Source organism: Vigna umbellata, chromosome 5 (genome assembly GCF_029865625.1).
Source record: "Vigna umbellata cultivar VRB3 chromosome 5, Vumbellata_1.0, whole genome shotgun sequence".
NCBI lineage: Eukaryota > Viridiplantae > Streptophyta > Magnoliopsida > Fabales > Fabaceae > Vigna > Vigna umbellata.
Window position 1 is genome coordinate 34,204,944 of NC_142169.1, and position 24,329 is coordinate 34,229,272.

The 24,329-nt window shown below is 28.4% G+C and overlaps 2 protein-coding genes across 5 annotated transcripts; one reads left to right on the forward strand and one right to left on the reverse strand.

Moving 5' to 3' along the window:
- Positions 1–1,741: 1,741 nt before the first annotated feature.
- Positions 1,742–3,715, forward strand: LOC124843669 (transcription factor DIVARICATA-like). 4 transcript variants are annotated; one of them, XM_088091738.1, is made up of 4 exons: positions 1,742–1,946; positions 2,064–2,103; positions 2,250–2,689; positions 2,925–3,715. In XM_088091738.1, exons 3-4 carry the CDS (start codon positions 2,292–2,294, stop codon positions 3,418–3,420), a joined length of 894 nt encoding a protein of 297 aa, XP_087947864.1. In that variant the 5' UTR covers positions 1,742–1,946; positions 2,064–2,103; positions 2,250–2,291; the 3' UTR covers positions 3,421–3,715. The 4 variants fall into 4 exon arrangements, with proteins under 4 accessions (XP_087947864.1, XP_047176428.1, XP_087947863.1 ...); XM_047320472.2 differs by lacking the exon at positions 2,064–2,103 and having other exon boundaries at positions 1,742–2,063; XM_088091737.1 differs by having other exon boundaries at positions 2,064–2,689.
- A 5,167-nt stretch (positions 3,716–8,882) lies between these two features.
- LOC124843671 (coronatine-insensitive protein 1-like) lies at positions 8,883–13,482 on the reverse strand. Its single transcript, XM_047320474.2, has 3 exons — positions 12,861–13,482; positions 10,831–11,302; positions 8,883–9,925 (listed from the first exon to the last, which is right to left on the reverse strand). The coding sequence occupies exons 1-3, from the start codon at positions 13,337–13,339 to the stop codon at positions 9,107–9,109; spliced, it is 1,770 nt and encodes a 589-aa protein (XP_047176430.1). The 5' UTR covers positions 13,340–13,482; the 3' UTR covers positions 8,883–9,106.
- Positions 13,483–24,329: the final 10,847 nt, after the last annotated feature.

The window sequence follows — 24,329 nt, forward strand, 5'->3', positions numbered from 1 at the left end:
TTATTTCAACTGACAGAAAGAATATTCATGTAAAAACACGTGTTTCACACTCAAATCTCTACTTTGAAGTGATATAATACATTAACATGAATCTTGTAATTTCACTATTTTTATCGTTTCTTAATGCTTGCAAAAAAAAAAAACACCATTTGTCTCTCAAATCATCGCTTTCTATTTTCTTCTTTGAATAGTAATTTCATGTAAAACAACATAACCTTAAGATACTTGCAAAGATTACCTATCACAAATAACAAATGAATACTCGTAATAATTGATATAAATATTTAGTTATTTGTTTGTTGATAAAACGAGTATAAGTATTATGCTATCTAATCCATTAATATTTATTATCAAAGAATAATTATTAATAAATTTTATTTGATTATTTTTTTAAATTCAAATAACCAAAATAAAATTATTGATAAAAAATATTAATAATAGAATAATTATTTAAAATTTAACTTTAAATATTTCTATTTCTTTATTTAGATTATAAAATTGTGGTTATTTTGTAAAAGGTTAATTTTTAGAATTTATGTTTTTAGTGCAAATCATTTAAATTTGTTTTTGAAAAAAAAGATAATTTTTTTTGCGTTAGTATTTTATTCAATATTTTAAGTTTAGTTGTACTTAAAAATTAATTTTTTATCTAAGTTTACATTTTTGTAATATTAATCATTTTTTGGAGCCCAAAATTTGTCAATGATATTTTCCGTATAACAACGTTTGTATAATTTAAGGACTGGTTTTAATTTAATGTAAAATTATTTCAGAACAAATTAAATTAAAAGTATGTTTTATATTTTCTTTTTTTTTAGTTATCATCATCTCTTGTGACATAAGTTGAGTTGTTCCAATTAAAATTTAAGAAAATATCTGAGATTAGGAAATTGTGGACAACTAGATTTTCACGTCTTAAAAATTTTCGTGAAGTTATAAAGTTGATTTAGTGACAATTGAGAAAAAAGATAAAAAAAATAAATCATTTCTTATAAAAGTTAAGGTGTGGTTTTGATTTAATATAATATTATTTTAGAACAAATTAAAACTATTTTTTATGTTTTTTTTTCTTTTAGTTATCATGCTATAATTGATGGTGAGAAGTTGAGTTACTTTAATTAAAATTTGAGAAAAAATTTGAAATTAAGAAGTTGTGAATAGATACTCATATTTTAAAATTTTCTTTGAAACTATGTAAGGTTGGTCTAGTGTAAAAGTGTAAGAATGATATGAAAAAATCTGATTTCAATTCTCCGTAATATTTGAAAAATATAAAATTAGTTGAAAGGGTTTAAAATAAAAGAGGAGAAAGATTAAAGATTTAACTTTCTTAACTAACAAAAACTAACAACTATAAAAAAAAAATCTTAAAATCCTCCATCCACGTTTTAAAAAAATATTGTATTCTGGTAGAATTTTTAATTGTATTTATTTATTATGTGTAAAATCGTATTAACTACAATAATAATATTTGTATGCGTATTTTAATACTGACATTATTTACATATATTTATTATATGGGAAAAGAGAGAATAGATAAAATAAAGTATTATATAATTATTTTAGTAAAAATGTTTATTGTATTTACTAATTCTCTTAAGTATAACGGTGAAAGACAGGTAATAAACTTGAGGGAGTTCCACGGTAATTCCTCTTTCCCTGGAAGTTTTTTTTTTTTTTTTTTTGGAACTTGTAATTAACCAGAAGTTTATATAAGAGCAGTGAAATTTGACATTTATCCGAAGCCATTTCTCTCTCACACCAGTTCCTGCTTCTCCTTTCTTGTGAAAACCACACAAGAGTTACCAACAGATGCAAGTCTAAACCATTGAAATTCACTAAACTCCATTGTTCTAGTTTTTCACTTTGTTAGTGTCATCTGCATTTGCTTTAGGAGTTGCTTCACCAAAAGGAAACACCTTCTTCTTGCTTTTCCTTTCCTGATTGTAAAGAATCTCTCTTGTCTAATTTGGGACTTCACTGTTCACTTTCTTCATCAGCTTGCTGTTGGATTTGTTATTTATTTCTGCCATCATTTCATTCTACTATGATCTCAATTCCAGGTACGTCATGATTTTTCAAGATTCCCCTCGATTCTAAAGGGTAAAAGTTCAACTCTTGTAGATTCTTCAGTTTATGCTCTGACCGAAAGTAGAGTCTTGACTACACTTGAAGGATTGTTAATATCTTGCCCCTTCAATCATAGTTGCGTGAGTTCTCTGTTGTTGCTGTTGTTCATTTTTTTCCAGTTTCTCGTTCATCTCGAGTGTAGGGGAATTTTGTTGTAAGGTATGGAATTCGAGACCCCATATCCAACTTGTTTTGTGTCAAATTCAAATTGGTTTGTTCAAGAGGGTCACTACACAGAATGGAGTAGAGAAGAGAATAAGCAGTTTGAAAGTGCCCTTGCCATATATGACAAGGATACCCCTGACAGATGGCTGAGGGTTGCGGCCATGCTCCCGGGAAGAAGTGTCTATGATGTGATAAAACAGTACAGGGAATTGGAAGAAGATGTCAGTGAAATAGAAGCAGGAAGGATTCCAATTCCTGGATATCTTACCTCTTCTTTCTCATTGGAGATGGTTGACAACCAATGTTATGATGCCTGCGGAAAGAAGTCTGCAACAGTCAGGAGTTCTGATCAGGAGAAGAAGAAAGGGGTCCCTTGGACAGAAGAGGAACACAGGTCACTTTTATCATCTTCATTTCTCTTTCTTTTTAATGTCTTACACTGGTTGGGGAAACTGCATCAAAATGTAGTCTGTTTAACTTTTATACATCCAATTTAAAATGTATTTATCCAGAACTGCCGACATGTCAAAACATAATTTTTAGTTAAACTGGATACTTCTTATGCAGTTTTAATCTCTATGATTTTTGGTTCCTGCGCTTGACATGGATTTTTGGGTGTTGAATTTCAGACGTTTTTTGATGGGACTTTTAAAGTATGGTAAAGGGGACTGGAGAAATATTTCTCGCAAATTTGTGATCACAAAGACTCCCACTCAAGTGGCAAGCCATGCTCAAAAGTATTACATAAGGCAAAAGCTTTCTGGAGGGAAATACAATAAGAGGAGGCCTAGTATCCATGACATCACCATTGTTAATCTTACATCACACCAAGAGAAGTTCAATGAATCTCACATGCCCTCTGAGAAACCGAAGCTGAATGGCATGCCAAAAGTGCAGCTTGAATGGATAAATCGCCACAACAATATTGGTTCACTTGTGGCTTTCAATCCAAATTATGATATGTTGATGTCACCTTCATCTGGCATCGTATCTCCCAAGACCCTCAAATTGCAAGGTCTGGATTTCTATGAATGTGCTTTTCATGAGACTTATGCCAAGCTTAAAAATCCGGGTTTCAACAAGGAAGCTATTTTTGGTATTCATGCACTGTCGTGCCCGCTCTGATCATGTGATGAACCACACACCAGTTCTGCTACATAGATAATATATAGCCCTGCATGAATACAAGTATATGAACTAAGGGTACTTGTTTTATGTTATGAACATAAATAATGTTTCATTCCTTGAACTGTTTTGGAGTGAACCCTTTTCAATGTTTCTTGTCTATCTCACTCAGACAATTAAGGTGTCTATTTGTTTGTATAGACTCAATCTGCATCAATGTTTATTGAATTCCATTAGATCACAAGTGTGTAAAAGATGAAGGTTTTAAAATGTAATTTATTTTGGAAGCTTTTCATTCCTGTCCAATATGCTATAAATTAAAGCACATAATGGTATTAATGTTCTGTCCTCAAAACCCGAGACCAATATGTTGCTGTTGGTTTTCCACTCAGACCTCAGTGTTCCATTTCCCAAAATATAAAAATATAGCCCCAAGTCAAAATAATGGACTTTGTTAGATACTTATAACTGTTGCAAAACCTTATAAAAACTTATTTATATAAAATGTACCTTCATAAGCATAGCTTGTAATAATATATTTTGGTAGGTAGCCAATTCACTTGCTGATTTGGCTGACTCGCTTGAGCACTTGAATCGAAACTTTGGGTGTAGATTCTGATGATACAGTAAGCTTTATGTCTTTTGAAACTTTCCACCATCTCTAATCATATGCTTTCTGAGAGCAAGTTGACCAGATTTGATCATCAGCATCACGTTGGTAGTAGAATCTGAGTTTGCATTCCACTTAACTAGAATCCCATGCTCATTGGATCAGAATACAGGCATGTTCACGTACAAATGCCAATGTGGCTCACACTATCATACTCATCTTTTGTTAATTTCAATTTTCAGCAAATCCACCTTTTTGTGGTGACAATACTGTTGTGCCAGCATTTTTCCTTCGTTTACTGGTCACTGAAACAATCATGCTTTATTTTTATTGTAGCCTCGTGCGTTATGCGGATTTTTGTTTTCTCTAAAACTATTAGTAACAGTAACAAAAGGCAGATGCAAACTTTAGATACGTGCTGTGCATTTTTAAATATTGATCTATTAATATGAGTATTTGGTTATAATTAAATTGATATTATAATTAAGCTATTTGCGTTCAAGGAATCAAAATTTGAATATTAAATAAAACAATTAATATAATAAAATGTTGACATTGTTTGAATGAAAAGTGATTTAGTAATAATTCAACATTCACTTATCCTGGAACAATCAAATATTGCATTACGTAATTGTTGAGTTAATTTTTTAAAATTATTTGTTACTTAAACATATTTGTGAAATTGGTGAATTCTAAACTTAGCAATGTCCATATTTATTATGTTTATTTTATTTTGTATATTAAGTGTTTGAATGAAAATAAGATTCTTTTTTGCAAATATAAAATAAAATCTTAAAGAACTTGATAAAAAAATATCAATCAAGATTAATTACAAAAAATTATCGATATTAATATTTTTAATTTTTAACAATTACTTTATATTTTTACTATTTTTTTAACTTGGTAATAATTAAAATGTTTTATTCAGACAAAAAAATTAAAATCTAGTAAATTTGAATTATATTAAGTAAATAGAACCTTTAAAAATAAAATAATTTAAAATAAAATTAATTTAAATTTAATATATTTAAATATCTTAAAAATCATGAAATTCTGAATCCAAATTATAGGAAGAAATTATATGATTGCCACTCTCAAAAATATATTGAATAACAATGACGTTGCTCTGATGTGCTTACAACGACGAATGAAACATTGGTTTGTTTGCGAGAGATTTAGAATTACTCAGATTAGTCTTAAAACAAACACACTTATATAAATTAAATCCATCCATTAATTCTCTTAGCATCAATTTGGTTCTTGGAATTATTTAAATTATAAACCTTTTCATGTTTGATATTATGAAAACGGCGATTTTCATGTTTTAGAAATTGCTACACGAAAGAAGTATCTAATAATTTTATTTTCTGGAAAAATCTAACAATCAGAGTATATCTCTTTCTAATATTTTTTTTTCAGTCACACTATTTAAGTCTATATTGCTTAAGAAATTAAAGTATAATATAATTTTAACAAATAACTTAATAACACCTATTTCGTTGCTATATACACATATATGATGATATAATACTATTATAACTTTCACTTTATTCCATACAAATCACTTATATAGTTCGTGATTAAACTCAATCTATTAGGACAAATGCTTTTCAAGTATATTAAAGACAAATGAATAAATTTCTTATAATTAGAATCATCAGATTAACATCTAAGATAGTTTCTTAAAAATATGCAAATGTACAGCATAAAATAATTGTCCATTAAATTAAAAAAAAAAACTACAAAGAGTTATTAATTTTTAAAGTATTTATATTGTAAAAAAAATAACAGAACTGAGACTCAGACATCTTACTTTGTTTTCATCGAATCTAAAGAAAGATGAAAACGTATGAATTATCTCTTTATCGTTCTTTTGATCTCTCAAAAGATTTGGGACAAATCTTTTACCCAGACAACTTTATTGGACTCAACTTTATACCGAATATGCATTCCCCTTCTTCGCTATCACCATGCAAAAAGCTCTCTTTTTCACACTTTCTTTTGCTCCACCACGTCCATTCATCTTTTCACACATCATCATATTTCTTGATTAATTTTTTTATCAACTTGTAAAAATATGAATAAATACAAATAAGTATAATTTTTTACTAAGATGGTTTTATTGTTCTTTTTATTTGGAAATTTCTTTCTTAATGTTGAGAAAGAGAACATCTATTTATAAAAGACTCTTTAATTCTTAAATCAATAATATTTTAAAATAAGGTGAAAGTTATAATTTATAAAATAAGTTTTTCTTCAAAAATACTAATCATATAGATCAATTCTGGATATATATTTCTATTAAAATAATACTTACCAAAATATAATAACAATATAATAAATAATTATATAATAATTAATTTATCAAACTACCGAGTAGTTGTAATAGATAAATATGATCTAAATAGATAAGTTTGGATTGTTTTATAATGAATTTAAAGAACTTTATTAGATAATGATTTTTAATATGTTTATTAGATTTTATATATATATATTAAACTGTAATAGTTGTTTGATAAATTTGAGCTTGTCTTAATGGTAGAAAGGAAATTTGGAGATTATGAATATATAACCATTATCGATTAATTTAAAAAGAGTTTGAGCTGGTGCAAGAAGTCTCCAAAAAAACTGCAGCAGTTCCGTTTATAGAATAGAGTTTGGCTTTAGCATTATTTTCCAGTGATCCACTAATGAATGGAATTCCAGTTTTACATGTGATGCATTATTTATTGTTAAGGACATAATCAAGTTCTTTTTTGCATAGTTTCTTTTATCAACTGCATAATTTCTTTTATAATATAACTTTTACTGAATCATTAAACTTAATCATTTCCCACAGTATTACTTAGAGAAAATTATGTCACAAAAAGAAATGACAATGACATTATTCCTTGTTAATTTGCAGATAAAAATCAAAATGTTTTCAAATGGAAAGAAAAAAAAAATTATTGTTTTACATAAATAAAAACAATACAACAAGTTGAGACCATAAGACGAAAAGAACAATTGGATGTTGAACTTGGATCAACTTCCGTATTCAATTTGAAAACCAGATTAAGTTAAACGTAATAATATTTTTTACAAGACTAATGATATTTTTGGTTCTCCTTTTGTACATTAGAAAATGGAATTTCCCCTTCAAACACCCTGCATCAATTCAACAACCTTTCTCTTTAACCATTATATTAGTCATCGTCAATGTACACTTCAATAATAGTGAGAATACATTATTATGAACTCTTTAAGTAGTTTTATCATTCAAAATTGGAGAGTTACGTAATGATAGATTTTATTATGATTAATTTAGTTAAACGTATATGTCAACGTTTTTTTTATTGAGTTTGTATTTTCATCATGATTTTTTTTTACCCATACAATTTTTGTCTTATCTACTTAATATATTAACTTCTAAACATTTCGGTAATATTATTTAACTTTAATGTCATTCACCGTATTTATATTAGTATTATTATAAATAATTAAAATTTCAATAACAAAAAATTTGTCCACTAGTTCTTAAATTTCAAAATAGTATATTATTTTTTTATTTCACCTATTATTTAATTTATTTAAATATGAAAAATAAAATTGAAAAATCATAAAATAAAAATATTTTAATTTTTTCATTACAGTCAAGAAAAGGTATAAATTTATTTCTTTATTTTATAAACAAATTAATATAGTAGTAAAATTAGAAATATTTTTATATTATTATCTATTTAAAAATTTGAAAAAAAATCAATATTTTGGTAAATTTGTAACAATATTTAAGGATTATAATTTGTAGTCAATTTCAAAGGTTAGATATATTAAGATGAAATAACGTACGGTGGGCAATAGCTCTGTATTGTCACTTTAGCCACCTACAATGGCCACAACATTATAGTACGACCGTAGTGCCCTGCTTCAGCCGTTGCGTCGCATTGTGCCTTTTGCGCCTTTTATGGGCCACAATATCATACCACAACATGTTACAACATTTGCATCTTACTCATAACCAAAAAATCTTTTATAACAACTCTTCTAATCAAACAATCTTATTTGGAAATCATAGACCCTAATTCAAGTAATTTTACCTTAAAAAATTAAGATCATAACTAATAAAATCCGAAAAATTGTTAATGAAAAAAAATAAATTATGACACGTGATAAAATCTTTTAACAATTATAAATGAAGCCCTTCAAAACCAAGACGGAACAAAACTTCAATGTTGCAAAGGATCACCGTATCTTTTGGTTAGAAAAACTCAATTTTAGAGAGAGAAAAATGTGATTTACATAAAATTGGATAAGGAAAAACTTCAGAAAAAAAAAATTCTATCCCTTTGGCGCAACAACAAAGTGAAATAGAATAAAATGAGTGAATAAGATTGGCAACTGCACCTCAGAGTTTCTTGGTGAACTCCAGTCTAGAGGATCGCACACACGTTATCAAGGACGGTTTCTTAATAAGATTATCATTTCATGCCATTTTTATAATTGACGTGCACTTTGGATAAGAATGAACGAACATCGTTCAATGACGAGACCACCTTCGACAAAATGACAAATGTGCCAATTGTAAGTGCCAATTGGTGGTGATGAGATGTGTGATAGCAGATATTTTTATTATAACCTAATGTGACACCAGCCAAGAAAGACTTCTTAACTTAGTAGTTTTGGGAAAAAAGGATTGATTTTCCTTTTAAGTTTCCAAATACAGTTTTCTTTGTGGTCCATGTCGAATTAATGTTTAGCTCTCTCTGTGTGTTTTATTTCTCTCTGAAGGGTTAAAGTTGATGTACCAAATCAAGCTCATGATAGTGAACTAAAGAATGCATATCTACCATTTAGTTTGATGGGAAAACATGAATGAAAGGAAAAAAAAAAACTACTCTGGCTTTTATTCACAAAATTGAGAACTTCAGTTTTAAAGGGAACCAATTTCTTTAGGGGAAGCGTTTCTGAATGAAAACAGGCTTATTACAGGAGTAATGGTCTAAAATGAACTAGAAATAGAGCAGGAACATAGATAGAAGCCAAATATGAAAGTAGAGAAGATGAAAAAGAAAAGAAAAAAAAGGTATATACAGAACTCTAGGCGTCAACACGACGCGTGGCAGTGTCCAAAGGCACAACAGTATCTGGAAAATCTGATCTCTGCCCTGCAAGAGAATAATAGGCAAGAATATGAGCTGGATGCTCAACAACTAGAGTCTCATCCTGATGGTTAGGCACCTTTCTAGAAGGAATCAGCTCAATGTTCCAAAATGGGCGAGCCATTGCCAAAAGGTCATGCCCAGATGGAGATGCTCCATAACCTTGAACCCACAAATACCTTAGAGAAGTTAATCGCGTTGCAGCAACAGCTAGTGCTCGCTCACTGAAAAAAGAACACCCTCTCATTTCAAGTTTCTGAAGACTAGGACACCCCTTTGAGAATTCCAAAAGCCCTGCATCAGACTCTCCCACATACCCGAGCAGCATCCATCGAACATTTGAACTGTACTGTCCTATGTAACCAAGACCTACATCAGTCAAACCCCCCCGCCTCAGATATAGAGCAAATCTTCTCAGCTTCTCACAGCCCCTCAGAAGAGCCCTCACTCCGTTGTCAAGTGGCAAATCAGTTATTTTCTTTTCATGATCAAGTAACACTAGGCGAAAATCGCATAGCTTTTTTAAGTGACTTCCAATATGTTCCAGAGATGCATTTGTAATATCGGACACGTAAACAGCCATGTATTCAAGCTCTGAACAGCCCTGTGACAAGGCTATTAGTCCTCTATGAGACACAGTACCTTCTTCATCCTCCATTCCTTGATCATCATCACCCCTTTCAATCCTAAGCCTTTTTAGCCTCCTACAACAACGACCAAGGACTTCTAACCCTCTATCGCCAATTACATTCCTCGTCTGTCCATTAAGAAAGGTATCAACCATAAACGTTTCAAATGTAGTTCTGCTAAATTCAAAATTATTGACATATATGTACTCCTCCATACTCAAATATATATAAAAAAAAATATTAATATCACTGTATCAAAAAAAGGAAGTTCATATCATTTAATTTTTACTAATTTCAATTTTAAAGCAAAGTTTTTTCATATATTATCATTCCTAGGAATTTAGAACTATGAATCAAAAAAGGGGTCTTCAGAAACAAAATCACAATTAACGGAAAGGTATTTTGGGGCTGGTATCATTATATAATGTGAAATTAATAATGATTACATATTTTGACAATTGCTTGGGTGTGTGTGTATCTATATTTTCATGCAGGAGTGTTTTAACAAATTCAATGTTATAACTGGTTAACATGTTTCCTTCAAAAGACAAATGAAAGTATATTATCAAACCCTTACATAAAACCTTAGATACACACACGAGGTTTAAATATGTTCTAGTTTTTATAACATGAGTGTATTTTAATTTTAGTTGTAGTCTCTCTAAAATTTAAAATCATTCCTTAAATTATCTGGCACCCATATACGTTTGTGTTGAACCATGTCAATTGATTGTTTCAAGTAATGACCATTGGTATTGTGACATAATTTCATTATAGAATGTCTTCAAGAAAATTTTCAAAATTATGAAATATATAGTATCTATCTATTCTAAAATAAATGGTAAACACTAATAATTTTGAATAGGAGGGAAAATAGGAAAGAAAGGAAAATTTTACAAAAAGAAGAAAAAAAAAAATATATATATATATATATATAAGAGACAAAATAAAAAGCCGCTTGTATAGGAGTAAAAACGTATTGAGTAAAGAGGTAGAGCGGTTAATTTGAAATCCTTGACATTGGGGAACTTACCTCAAGGACTTCCAGATTTGGACACTTTCGGATTAAGGTACAATGATCCTCTGTGTCCAGCATTGCATAGAGGAGATCCAATTTTTTTAGTACGCCTGCAAATAAGAACACTATGGGCAACTCATTCTTTCCAATATACGTTAAACCCAATCGACATAACTTTGCTGGCAATGATATAGCAGAGTAATTTTCTGGTTCCGCGTTGTAGGTGCCTCCACAAAACTCTTCCAGAGCAGACGCATGCTTAAAGAAGTTCACAAGATCAAGTATTTCACAATCAGTAAGTTTCACAGACACTAGGTTGGGGCAATTTCTAGCCAGGAGTTCAAGGTCCTGATTCCTTATACAAGCAATGTCTGTCAAGTAAAAATTCAGATCCTCAAGAACTGTATTATTCAAAGCAAGTTCGTGTAGCCATTCTCCGTCCTTCTCAATAATAGAACTTTCCTCCAGAAACAGCACTCTCAAATTCCTGCCAAAGAAAAATTTACAGTCAGAGCCACAAAAATTTAATTAGCTGCAAGTAAGTTTTAGCTTCCAATAAACAAGGTGGTACATCGTACCAATGTATTTCTAAATTCTAATATGCCTAGAATTTATTCCCTAAAACCAAGATGTCTGTTATCATGTAATTTTTATTCAAAGAAAATAAAATGAAAACTGAAAAAGGTATAAGATTCTTTCTCCCTTAAATGAAGCATAAAGTATAAGAATGCCAATACTTCAGTTTAGAAAAAGAACGCATATACTGTGAGAAGAAGACTTATATCTTCATCCTACAAGTTACAGAAACTGATCGCCATCCTCATAACCTACTCCATAAATGACTAATCACCAGAAAAAATACACTCAATTCGAAGATTCCAAATTCAGGAGAACGAAATTCAACCCATTTAATCATTTGAAGAACTGTTGGAAAAAATAAAAAACTAGTAACCGACATTGGAACAAAACCGAAATTAAACCAGCTACCTCTTCCCCAGGATGCACCAATAAATAATGAATTTATAGCTAATACATATTCCTACGTTTTCTTCCATCTTATCTTTCATTCAATTTCTTTCCTAAATATTTTTCTTCACATCGTATAATTTTCCCTAAAATCCTTCATTTTTTTTTTTCTTTTTACCTCTCCACTTTTTCCGCTCATATACTTATATAATGGGTATGTTGCTCATAAATTTAGGAATCCTCAATAGTTAACAGTAACTTACAGTAACTGATATTGTGACACAACAATTTATTACCCAATGCCATCAAAACAAAGCTTCCTTTGCCAGACAACTGGAATGGATACATAGCAATAAAAGCAGGGAGGATTAGCGAAACAAGTAATAACACTTGGCGTTACTGGTTAGCCATTCAGGGCTCTGTGAATAGTAACTAAACAGCCATCACCACGCAAATCGAGTAAATAAAAAGCACCAACTACACACGAATCTTAGGTCAAAGAATCCAACACCTCAACGAAGAATAACACCCAACTGAACATATTCAAAGAAAAGGAACTCAAACTGCTAAACCACTTCAACAAAACATCAGTAGCGGAACATTATATATGCAAATTTCAAGTCAATGAAACTTAATTACTCCATTTTTCATCACTATGTTTGGCATTAATCCAATGAATTTGACATGAACCTGCCAAAGCAATGCTATTTTTCGGTGCATGGAGAGAGAAAAAAGGGATAGTTAATTTTGAAAGAAAATTAAATTATTTTAAACACAACAACAGTTAGGGCAACTAAGCTAGTCACTGTTAAACCCCTTTATCGATACATAACTTTTCAAAAATCCGTCATAAATTATCCCCTTTCGAGCAAACAAACCAATTAGTTACTAAAACTGAAGTTACGAAACAATTCACAGAGAAAATTAAAAAGTTCTGTCTCCAAAGTTTAGTAACTCCATGATGAACAAGAGAAAATCATATTTTGGTCATTAATTTTTATAACAGGATGCTTAATTTGGAAAGAAAGCAAACTAACAGAAGTAATAGTAGTAATAATAAAAGGAATTAAGGTAATTACTTGCAAAGACGACCAATATGGAGAAGTCCATCGGTGGAGAAACCGGAGCACTTGTCAAGCTTGAGAGCTTGCAGCACGTGACCTCGGGAGCGAGCGAGGAGCTGAAGATCGGAATCGGTGACAATCATGCGGCGGAAGTGGAGGCTCTTCAGGCAATCGAAGTACTGAGAGATTTCCTCAACCCAGGGGGTGACGTGGCCTCCCCAATCCTCGGGAATCAGGTTGAACATTGCGGCGCGGGGCTTCCCCTTCAGTTTAAGGGACTCCAGGTGCGGAAAGCGACGGCGGAGACGCGCCGGCGTGGTGGTGTAGCAGAGGGCGATGGTGACGTGCTTCCGGGTAAGGGAGTCGAGCTCGTACCAACGTCGACACACCTGGGAAACGGCGTCCCGGTCCTTAGGGTCATCGATGTAGGGTATGACGCAGTCGAGAACCACGTCGACCACACGTGTTTTTCGCACGTTCCGCTCCTCCGTCATGGGTTGCTATTGGATCGGAACCTGAGGAGTGAAGAGAAGAAAAGAAAGATGCAGGACAGAAAGAGAGATGACCAGAGAGAGTGTGTGTAAGAGAGAGAGAGAGAGAAAATGGTAGGGCCAATAGGAATCGAATGGGTGAAAGGAGAAAACTTGTTGTGAGCTTATTACCTATATTTACGTGATGTGATGTAACACGTCACTACTTCGAAGGCCTTTCTGTTATAAAAATGTTTGATATTTTCATACCAGGACGAGGAACACAGTTTCCGGTAACCGTGAGTTGCCTGTGTGTGACGTGTGTTGTCGTGGAGGGAGAAAGATGTAATAAATGCTGCTCATAAAAACAAATAAATATATAAAAATAATAATAGAATAAAAAGAAAAGCTAATAATGTTGTACAGTACAGTTAGTTTTTTAAGAAAAAAAAATGAAAAATGATAACCTTTAAAATTGTTTGGTAGGATAAACCAAATTAAATTAAGGAATAATTTTTTTATCATTATTCGTGAATCAATTAAGATAATGGATTTACATTTGAATTTTATTCACTTATCTAGGACAAGGGATTGACACAGTGTGATTTACTTAATTTTACTAACAGTTCATATTAAAATAAATACTTCATCGTATTGAATTATAAAAAATAAAATATATATTGTGTGACTTCAAATAAAAAATATACATCACAAATTATTTTTTTACTTTTATTAAAAGTCAGATTTCTGTTTTGTTTTTCTTTTTATCCGTATTTGAATGGATATTTTACCTCAGTCAAGTGTGTATTGCATTTGTTAATTTCTTCTCTACACAATTTAAATATGTAAAACAGCATATATTTACCCCACATGTGTCTTGCATTTGTTAATTTCTTCTCTACACAATTTAAATATGTAAAACAGCATATATTTACATTTTTTTAAGTATGTTACACTAACTGTTTTTTAACGGGTTCATCAAATCATACAAATCTTAAGAGTTATAATTGTAAGGGTGAAATTACATATGAGATGACTTTGGTACATATTAATACTTCAACAATACTCTCAAGCTAAATTATCTTAAATAATCAATAAATATTTTAAATCAACTGTTTTTTAACAATATCATACTGACGAAGTTAGCCCTCTCCTAATCATCTTTACAAGTAAAACTCTAATAAAGATAATATAATGAGTGAACCATCTTAAAGTGAAATATTAGCTTCTTATCTGAACAAAAACTATATATATATATATATATATATATATATATATATATATATATATATATATATATATATATATATATTCTTACTAATTTAATATGTAAAGGATGTTGTTTATTTTCTAAAACAATTAAAAAATATAACTGTGTGAATAAAATAACAGCAAATGTACGTGTAATTTTACTAAACTCTCTATTATTGTTGCTAATAATTTTTTTTTACATCAAAACAAATAAAAGGGTGAATCTCTCTTTAATTTGTTTTACTATGAGTTTATTAATAATGGAAGCTGGTCATATTTTTCAGAGTAAAATGTGTTATAAAAAAAGAGGTATAAGCATGAAAAAAAATGTTTAGGTGGAATCCATTTTAAATATTTATTAATTAAAGTATCAAATAAAGTTAAGTTGTGAAAAATAAAAAAGAGACAGATGTTGGTTGAGATTTTTATATGAAAAGTTTTAATTTTTATAAAATTATGATTTTTTTATATTAAAAGACATTTGATTAGCTTGAAATTAACTTGTAAAAGTAGGGTGACATGTCCAGTAATATAAAATCCCATCCCTAGAAACATTTATTCGGGACATAATACAAACATAAAATATTTATAAAATCATTTTCACATTAAGTGTTTTATAAATATAAATAAATAAACTCATTTAATACAATAGTCTACATGTACAAATTGCTGAGTATTATTTTGCTCCTTAGTAAACCTCATTTAATTCATCCAGCATTGAAGAATGTTTGCTGCCTAAGACACATATATTATACACCAAACTTACACCTTTCCACCAAAACATCCAAACCTTATAATTAACTATTATAGTCAATAAATCAAATCAAATATATAAATATGAAATATAAAATTTCCTATTTCCCTCTCATCTATCCCAGTTTTGGATGTTATCTCAAAAATAATATACTTTTGTACAAATTATTGCATCAATTATATATATATATATATATATATATATATATATATATATATATATATATATATATATATATATATATATGAGTTAATATAATAGTTATCAACTTTAGTATAGTTACTATTTTATAATCACATTCTTACATTAGAGAATAAATACAATAAATTACTGTTAAGTTAGTTAGGTACACAAATCATCATTAAGTGCATCTCAATGTTTAAGCCTCTATATCTCATAGGATTTGTGTTAAAGATACTTCAATAAATATTAATATGTGAAGTATTAATAATATCATTAATAAAAATCAGCCTTAATTATGTCCAGATAGTTACTTATGTATACTACAGAAAAAAAAAACATATATATTAGGCTTTTTAATAAAATAAAAGATAATCAAACAAATAATTAGTTGAGACTTAATATTCTACAATACTTAAACGAAACACTTCATCTTGTAAGGATTTTCTTTTTGTTTTTGTCATAAAATCGTACCATAAGAAGTTATAAACCTTTTATCATTAATTAATTTCATATAACTTTGTATTGTAAAAAATAAACAACAAAAATATGTTTGAAAAAAAAAAGATAAAAAATGTATTTCTACTGTTTAAATTTTGTCAGGTTCAAATAAGTCAGATGTAACAACAAAACATATGGGTATAAGAAACAAAGCAACCCCACTACAATAATTGAAATCTTCTTGTTAGGTTGACAGATAAAAATAGGTAAAATTCCGATAAATATTAAGCTTTTTATTTGATCTGAATATAAATATTTCATTGTATTTAAAGTAAGAAAATTACAATGAAATAATACTTATCTAAATAATTTTTTTCGAATAAAATAAGTCAATACCAACGAAATTATATAAATAATATGCAGTAAAGATTAATATGTTTAATTTTATATGTGCGTCTTTTACTGTTCTTTTATTTTATAATTAATAAATTATTTGTCACTCATTTTATCCCATTAAATTTTTAATTTGATTAGTGGTGATTTGAATGTCATATAAAAAAGTTAGTTTAACAAAATATTTGGTGGTAGATATTGGCTTTGAAATTCCTAATAAAGATAAAGATTAACTTTTTTGCAGAGTATAGTTTTAAGAGTTTGTAATTAATCAGTTACTTGTGGTCACTCTGCTGAATTATCTTTTCCACTTGCAGCTATGATTGAGCACCCACGTGTCATATATTTAGATATTTATCGTACTCTATGTCCTAGGTATCAAGGCAAATTACTTTTCAGACCCTTTCCTTTTTTTTCCTTCTTTACTATCATTAATATGATTGCACAAGAAATATTCTTTAAATACTTCAGTAAAAAAAATTAATACTTTTTATTAATTAAATTAAAAATATTGAATATAGAAAATATGTCAAAACATAACAAAAACTTGTTAAATTTAAGAAGTGAAACTTACTGATTAAATTGTTAAAGAAATAACTAGTTTCAACTAAAGCATACTTCACTTTTTTTTAAAGAAAAAAAAAAGGAAAAACTCGTCAAATTTTATTATGAAATAATTTAGTAATTATTTTATTGAAATTTAGGGGAAAAAACATCCATGTTTTCTTACAATGAAAAGAATCATTTTAAAAAACAGTGTTGAATTCCATAAAGTGGATTTTATATGTTTTCTTATTAAACAATTTTTATTTTTCTCTTTTGATTATTTTAGAAAACTATAATAAACATATAACAAACGGTAAAAATTATTGTTTTTTTTTAAATAAAGCGATTTTTATTCTATAAAAGTTTTCTACATAATTTTTTTCTAAAATTAAAACTACCCTTAACTTCTGGATATAAGTATGTAAAACTGTTGCTCATTTTGCAAATACTCTATTCAACTTTTATTTTTCAATTTCTCTTAAAAATAATAAGCAGAGAAGATAACAAAAAATACATTTTAAATGTGTAACAATGTTTGGGCTAGTAATATTATTGAAAAATACAACTCTTTCAACACTATCCATAATTTCTTTACGTAATAATTGTTAGTTTTTTGGTAACCACTTTATTCAATTCTTATTTTCAATATCTTTTACACATAATAAACGAAGAACATAAGTAAACAATTAATATATATTTTAAAATTTACTTTTTATAATTTTTTATTCACATTAACTTGGGTAGATTATTTTAAAATTTTCAAAAATACAAATATACAACATTAAAATATCTCTATTGTAGTAATAGTAAAGTGAAGAATCCTTAAACAAACAAATACAGTGGTTTTGAAACTTTACTTGATTATATAGTTTTTTTAGTAAATATGTATTATTTGGGATGATATCGCTTAAATAAATAATTACTATATTTAAATGATAAGTTATCGTTATAAGCACTCCTCAATAATTGACTAACAACATTCACTGCATAGGTGATATCTGGATGTGTATGACACAAATAAATTAATTTTCCTACCAGCCTTTGGTATCTCCCTTTGTCTATGCTTGCTGAATCTGAGCATTGAAAGAGTTTATGATTTTGTTCAATTGGTGTATCGGCTGGTTTACTCCCAAGCAGCCCAGTTTCCGACAGTAAATCAATAGTATATTTTCTTTGGCATAGAAAAATACCATGTTTTGATCTAGCTACTTCAATACCCAAAAAATATTTGATGTTTCCAAGTTGTTTCATCTCAAATTCAGATGCAAGGTATTGTTGTAAACTAGAAATCTCATCTTGGTCATTTCCTGTAACAATCATGTCATCTACATATATAATCAAAGTTGTAATTTTTCCTTTTCCTCTCTTAAAAAATAAGGTGTGATTAGAGTTACTTCCTCTATAGCCAAAATCCTTCATAGACTTGGTAAACCTTCCAAACCATGCTCTTGGGGATTGTTTTAATCCATATAGAGCCTTTTTTAATTTGCAAACCTTCATTCCAATTGAATCAGTCATGCTTGGTGGAGAATCCATATAAATTTCTTCTGAAATTTCTCCGTGTAGGAAAACATTTTTCACATCAAATTGTAGAAGAGGTCAATCTTGGTTTGCAGCTAGCGACAAAAGTATTCTCACAGTATTGAGCTTACTGGTGCGAACGTCTCTTGGTAATCTACACCATAAGACTGAATGTAACCTTTAGCCACAAGTCGTGCTTTATACCTCTCAATAGTTCCATCAATTTTATGCTTAATTGTAAAGACCCATTTGCAGCCCACAGTTTTCTTCCCTTTTAATAGTAAAACAAATTATTTACCTAGAGTTGTAATACTAAAGTGACGTTGCTTAAGCATCAAAGTCTTTGTCAACTTACGAAAGTAAGATCATTCAAGTTGGATGAACTCTTGAAACGATGTTATCTAATGATAAGGGTGATAATGATAAATATGTGATGTTTATATATGTGTTAACAATGTTTAGATGCATGTATAGTATGATCATTGATGATGATGAAATGCATGCAAATATATCATATACATTGTATTTTGTGCTACATGTGATAATTTTCTTTTATTAGTGTGATTTTATGAATGTATTACCTTGTATATAGGTGTATATCCTTTACATTGCAAGAATATGTATATTTACCAACAAAGTTTTACTAACAAAAAAAAATTATTGATAAAATAGAATTTATCAACGAATTTTAGAATTTTAATTAATAATAAAAGCATTCATCGATATACTAAAATTTTCATCATCAGTAATGAATTCGTGGATAAAATTCATTAATGATTTAGATTTTTTAATGAATATTTTTGTTAATAAAATGAATGTAAAAGTTATTGGGTTTTAACCATTTTATGATAAAATCTAACAATATTTGATTATTTTAATTCTTTTATAAATTCACCAATAATTTTTTTTTTCAAATCCATCAAAAAATTATTTTTTAAAATTTGTCAATAATTAAATTTTTTTAAAATTTGTTTGTAAATTTGTCAATAATTGAATTTCTTAAAAATTCATTAGTAAACTGAATTTCAATTTCTTTTTGTCAAAAATTCAGTGAAATATTTATTATAAATTAATTAAAAATAAATGAAAAGAACAAAAAAAGAAAAGAAAAATGAGGAAGAAGAGGAAAAAAAAACTAGAAGCAACAACACTAAATAACAAAAAATAGAAGAAGGAAGGAAAATAAACAGTACAGGAAGAGGAGAGTGGAAAAAAAGTAGAAAAACAAATAAAAACATTTATCTATGAATTATTAATATCCAAAATTATGAATGAGTATTTTATCATCAAATCTTTTATTATTGATAATTTGTCGATAATTTTGATTTATTGATCAACAGTTTCTTTTAATGTAATGTTATAAAGACGTGGTGAGAATACCTTAATTATATTATAGAATTAATAGTAATTATTATGCTCCACCAAATAGACAAAATTTTATATAAATAAGAAGTTGTTGGAAATTTTTATATTACAACTTTATAAACTATCTAGAAATAAGAAAATAAATTTGAATTTTATCAATAATATCTATGATGGAGCGAGTATTAGTTTCTATTATGTGATAGAACTTAAGAAATTACATGAGTTGATTGAGATACAGATGATTATTGTACTTTTAATTAAAAACGATCTAATTGTAATTTATTGTATTTATACTATTGAGAGAGCGATGAGCGATTATATATATATATATATATATCAGATTTTAGTAGACAAAAATATCCTCGTATACTATGGATTCTAAGGTTTAAGGTCAAGGGTATTTGAATAATTTTCATTCTCACAACTAAAAAAAGAGAAACAAGAAACTCCCGAACCCCTTATTCACCTTCCTCATTCCTTTTAACCATTTTTCTTTCATCTCTTTCACTTCAATCTTTTCTCTGTTAGTCCCAACTGAAAAAAAAATCAGAAACATTCATCTAACCTTAATTCACCTTACTGACTTATTCAATTTGTTTCTTTCTCATCTTCATACTCTCTCTCACCCACAGACAATAACCCGTGACACCGCAATTTATTGTTCTTGCTCTCTTCGTTCATTCATCAAAGAGATTTAATATTTTAACTATTAAGTTTTCCAAAAATATTTTCCAGAAGAGAAAAATCGTTATGTGGAAAGGAGATTCCGGAAGGGGTAAGTTATTGTCCAGAAGATGGATTTATGAAGTCAGCTCTTAAAAATAATTCTTAAAACATATCTTCCGCTGAAAACAATATTTCGAAATATAGTTTTCCTTTTCTTGCATATAGTCAACGTCAAAACACAAAAAAAAAATGAAGCTACTGCACATCCTATTAAATGATTTAACATGAACAAATTATTGAAGAGAGTTATCAACAGAGAAAATTGTTATGGTTGACTTTGTCCCCTTATTCAGAACAAAGACCACTACTCGTTCCCTTTGGAATGTTTCATATTGATAAGCATATTTTCATTTCATTTTTGTAAAAAGAATAAAAATATTCTAACAAATTACACATCTAGATTTGAGCATATTGCAAAATATTGAGTATTTTTCAAGAAGAACTGCATTATATAACAACTAATTAAAAATCAACCAGAAATTAGTAAATTAGTTATAATGAACTTGTTAACTCTAAGATGGACCAGAAAATTACTTTATAAAGTAAATCACGTCATGTAAATTTATTTTAAACAATTTACATCTCCAACTTGTTTGGTCAATAAAAACATGATGTTGTGATTTATCATTTGTCACATAAGTGAAATTAAGAAAAACAAAATGCACTAAATTTCAAATTGGAATTTAAATTTAATAAATTTGTTATAATCAGGCTCATAGTTTAACTTCTACTCCCTTCATTTTATGATTTTATCAAAATTGATATTAAGAAACTAAATGCTTTGCAACTATTATGGGTTGATGCTAACGTCTTTTCGCGGGGGATTTCTTATTTTTTTTAGTTTTGAAATTATTGTAGACATCAACAAATATCAATTATTTTGTTATTAAAGTAAAAAACAAATGAACCAAAGAGCAAGAGAAACAAATTGCGGTGTCACAGGTATTATGTGTGGGTGAGAGAGAGGATGGAGATGAGAGATAAACAAATTGGATAATTTAGGAAGGTAGATTAGGGTTAGGTAAATGTTTTTTATTTTTTGAGTTGAAGCTAACGTAGGGATGACAGAGAGAAGGTTGGAGTGAGAGAGATGAAAGAGAAAGAGTTGAGAGGAATGAAGAATGAGAGGGAGGTGGGATTTCTGGTTTCTTTTTTTAGTTTTGAAAATGGAAATTATTCAAATATCTTTTACGTTAAAACTCAGAATTCATAATGTATGAGGGTATTTTTGTCTACTAAAACCCGATATACATTGCTAAAATGTACTAACTGAAAAACAGACGTATGCACGTTAGCAAATTCATATATGGTTAAGTATTAGTAACCAGCTGATGAGAATTAGAGAGATTATTTAAAGTTTTCTTAGTAATTTAGTGAAATATCTATGATTGTGTTTATGATTTTGGGAACTTAAGATTTCAATTATTTATAATATATGATACGTACCGTACTTTCGTGAATGTACGTTATATAGTATTAAGTACAGATAGATTAAATGAAATTTGAATTGTAAATCTGACATTCGTGATGGATTATATAGGAGAACAATTAAAAGAAAGAAAAGAAAATAAAGTCGGAAATTTGCATGGTGTGTAGAAAGAGGAACTTTTGGGCCACCATGAGAATGTGTAAAGCAATGATAATAATCATCATTTAGAAGCTGACACTGTTATTTGAATAGCACGTTAAGTTTACTTCAACTTTAAGAAGATGGAGATTACGGGCAGTGCCACCGTGTTTGGCAATAATGCAATTTAACCCGCCGCACCTAATTAAACCATTATTTTACGAAATCAAACGTAAATTTGGGTCTCAAACCATTGAATTTTGCTCCAAAGTATCTATCATCACAACTAGATCGTACTTTATCATAAATAAACTATAAATATTTCCATAGCAATCAATAATGGAGAATATATTTCTTGTCCATGAACCATTTCTAAGTCATCTTTTGACATTTTAAATCTACTTTACATAAACTATTTTTTCTTTTCGAATCTAATTTAAAGTATAATCTTTAGTTGCATCTCAGGGTCCACTAATATACAACACGACTCACCGGATTGTTAGCTAGATCCTCTATACCCTAAATTTTTAGGATTATTACTTTATCAAAAAATATTATGCACTATCAATATAAATATTTTTATATTTTTCTTAATTATAAATCACTATATGGTGATCTTATACTTTTTATAATAGTTACTTTAAGAAACTACACAATAGTTAGCTGTAAAGTATTTTACTTGTATCATCGTTAAACTATTGTTTTGTTAATTGTTGCCACTCCAAAATGTTTAATTATTTTTTAATTTAAATGAGGGCAAGTTGTTGTTTGACAGATCATTAGAAAACTCCAGCTTATTAAATAGATTTGTTACTGGCATGTAGCTCTTGGTTTTTTTCTTGGTGGTTGGCTTATTTTGTAAGTACATATAAGGGAAGAAACCCTATAGCTACATAAGACATTATTTTCACATATACTTTAAAAAAAATTAATAAGACTTGACAAAATAGTAACAGGTGAAATTATGGTCTTAGGATGCCATTTTATGATTTTTAAATTTTAAGTGAAATTTGATATTTTAGTATTATGTTTTAATTAAAATGAATTTATTAAATTAACTTTTAAATAAACGAATTAGAAAATTAGGATTTTTTTAATTTAAAATTATTAATTTGGGCAAAATCTACCATTTTAAATATAGAATACTTAACTGGTTAAAAAGAACTTTGGAGATAAAATCATAAAAAGTGAAGTCAAAATATAGTTAAGCCCAATTTTAACTCGCGAGCTAACTGAAAAATACACTCTTAAGTCTAAAGTTAAAATATCAATGTTTTTGTTTTTAAAGATTAACACAAAATTAAAATTTATTCTTGACTTAAATTTAAATATAATTTAATTGTTTAATTTTAAAATAAATAAATATATTTTTTTTAATTTAATAATATTAAGTTTTTTCAATATGTTAAACATATTTTAAATTGATGTTTAAGTTGTTTATATTATTTATATATATGAACTTAAATGTTAATCTAAAATATTATTTAACACGTAAAAAATTAACACGGTTGAGTTAAAAAAATATATATTTATTTTAAAAGTTTAGGAATTAAAATATTTTATAGTTTTAGACAATTATAAACCCACTTAACACGTACTTTTATTATAATTGTTTGTATGGTTGAGAATATATAATCCTCGGAAATGGTCCGCCAAGTTAAAAACGTCATTAAGAGAATTAGATATCAAACACTTACATTAAGATAACATAAACAGACCGAACCTATTTGTTATAGGCATAATGTAAAAGTCCTTAAAATAAGTTTAAAAGGTTGTTCTGTTGACGAGGTTCACTCTATTAGTACTATATTTACTGCTGTAAAATTCCTAACTTTAGCATTGGGCGACTTAACTTCCATCTGAATATTAATCTTAAATACCAAATAAAAAGGCCAAAACCATGGAAAAATCTCACAGTATTGTTGAAGAGTCAAAATACTGTAACCATAGAAGTTAAAAAAACTCATTTATTTTGAAGTTCGTAATAATTCTCAAAACGTGACATCTTTATGAAGAAATTTGAATGCAGTCTGTAATACAATACATCACTTCGTATTTATTATTCGTCTTCAACATTAACTAAAGTTATAAGCACGAATTATTATTATTTGTATTAATTTAATAATAATAAATAAAAAAAGCAATGTTGTATATGATTCCTTCAGCATGCAAACTCATGAACAAAAAATAGAAGATGCGTATTTATTTAGAGAAGGTTCATTTGAATAAATTTAGTTAAAAAATCCCAACATAGTTTTGGTAGAGTTTTC

Excerpts from the sequence above, each read along its gene's own strand:
- LOC124843671 (XM_047320474.2), bottom strand. The coding sequence starts at position 13,339 with ATGACGGAGGAGCGGAACGTGCGAAAAACACGTGTGGTCGACGTGGTT. Across the intron at positions 11,303-12,860 it reads CATATTGGTCGTCTTTGCAA|GAATTTGAGAGTGCTGTTTC; the intron begins GTAATTACCTTA and ends TTTCTTTGGCAG. Across the intron at positions 9,926-10,830 it reads CAAATCTGGAAGTCCTTGAG|ACGAGGAATGTAATTGGCGA; the intron begins GTAAGTTCCCCA and ends CTTAATGGACAG.
- LOC124843669 (XM_047320472.2), top strand. The coding sequence starts at position 2,292 with ATGGAATTCGAGACCCCATATCCAACTTGTTTTGTGTCAAATTCAAAT. Across the intron at positions 2,690-2,924 it reads TGGACAGAAGAGGAACACAG|ACGTTTTTTGATGGGACTTT; the intron begins GTCACTTTTATC and ends GTTGAATTTCAG.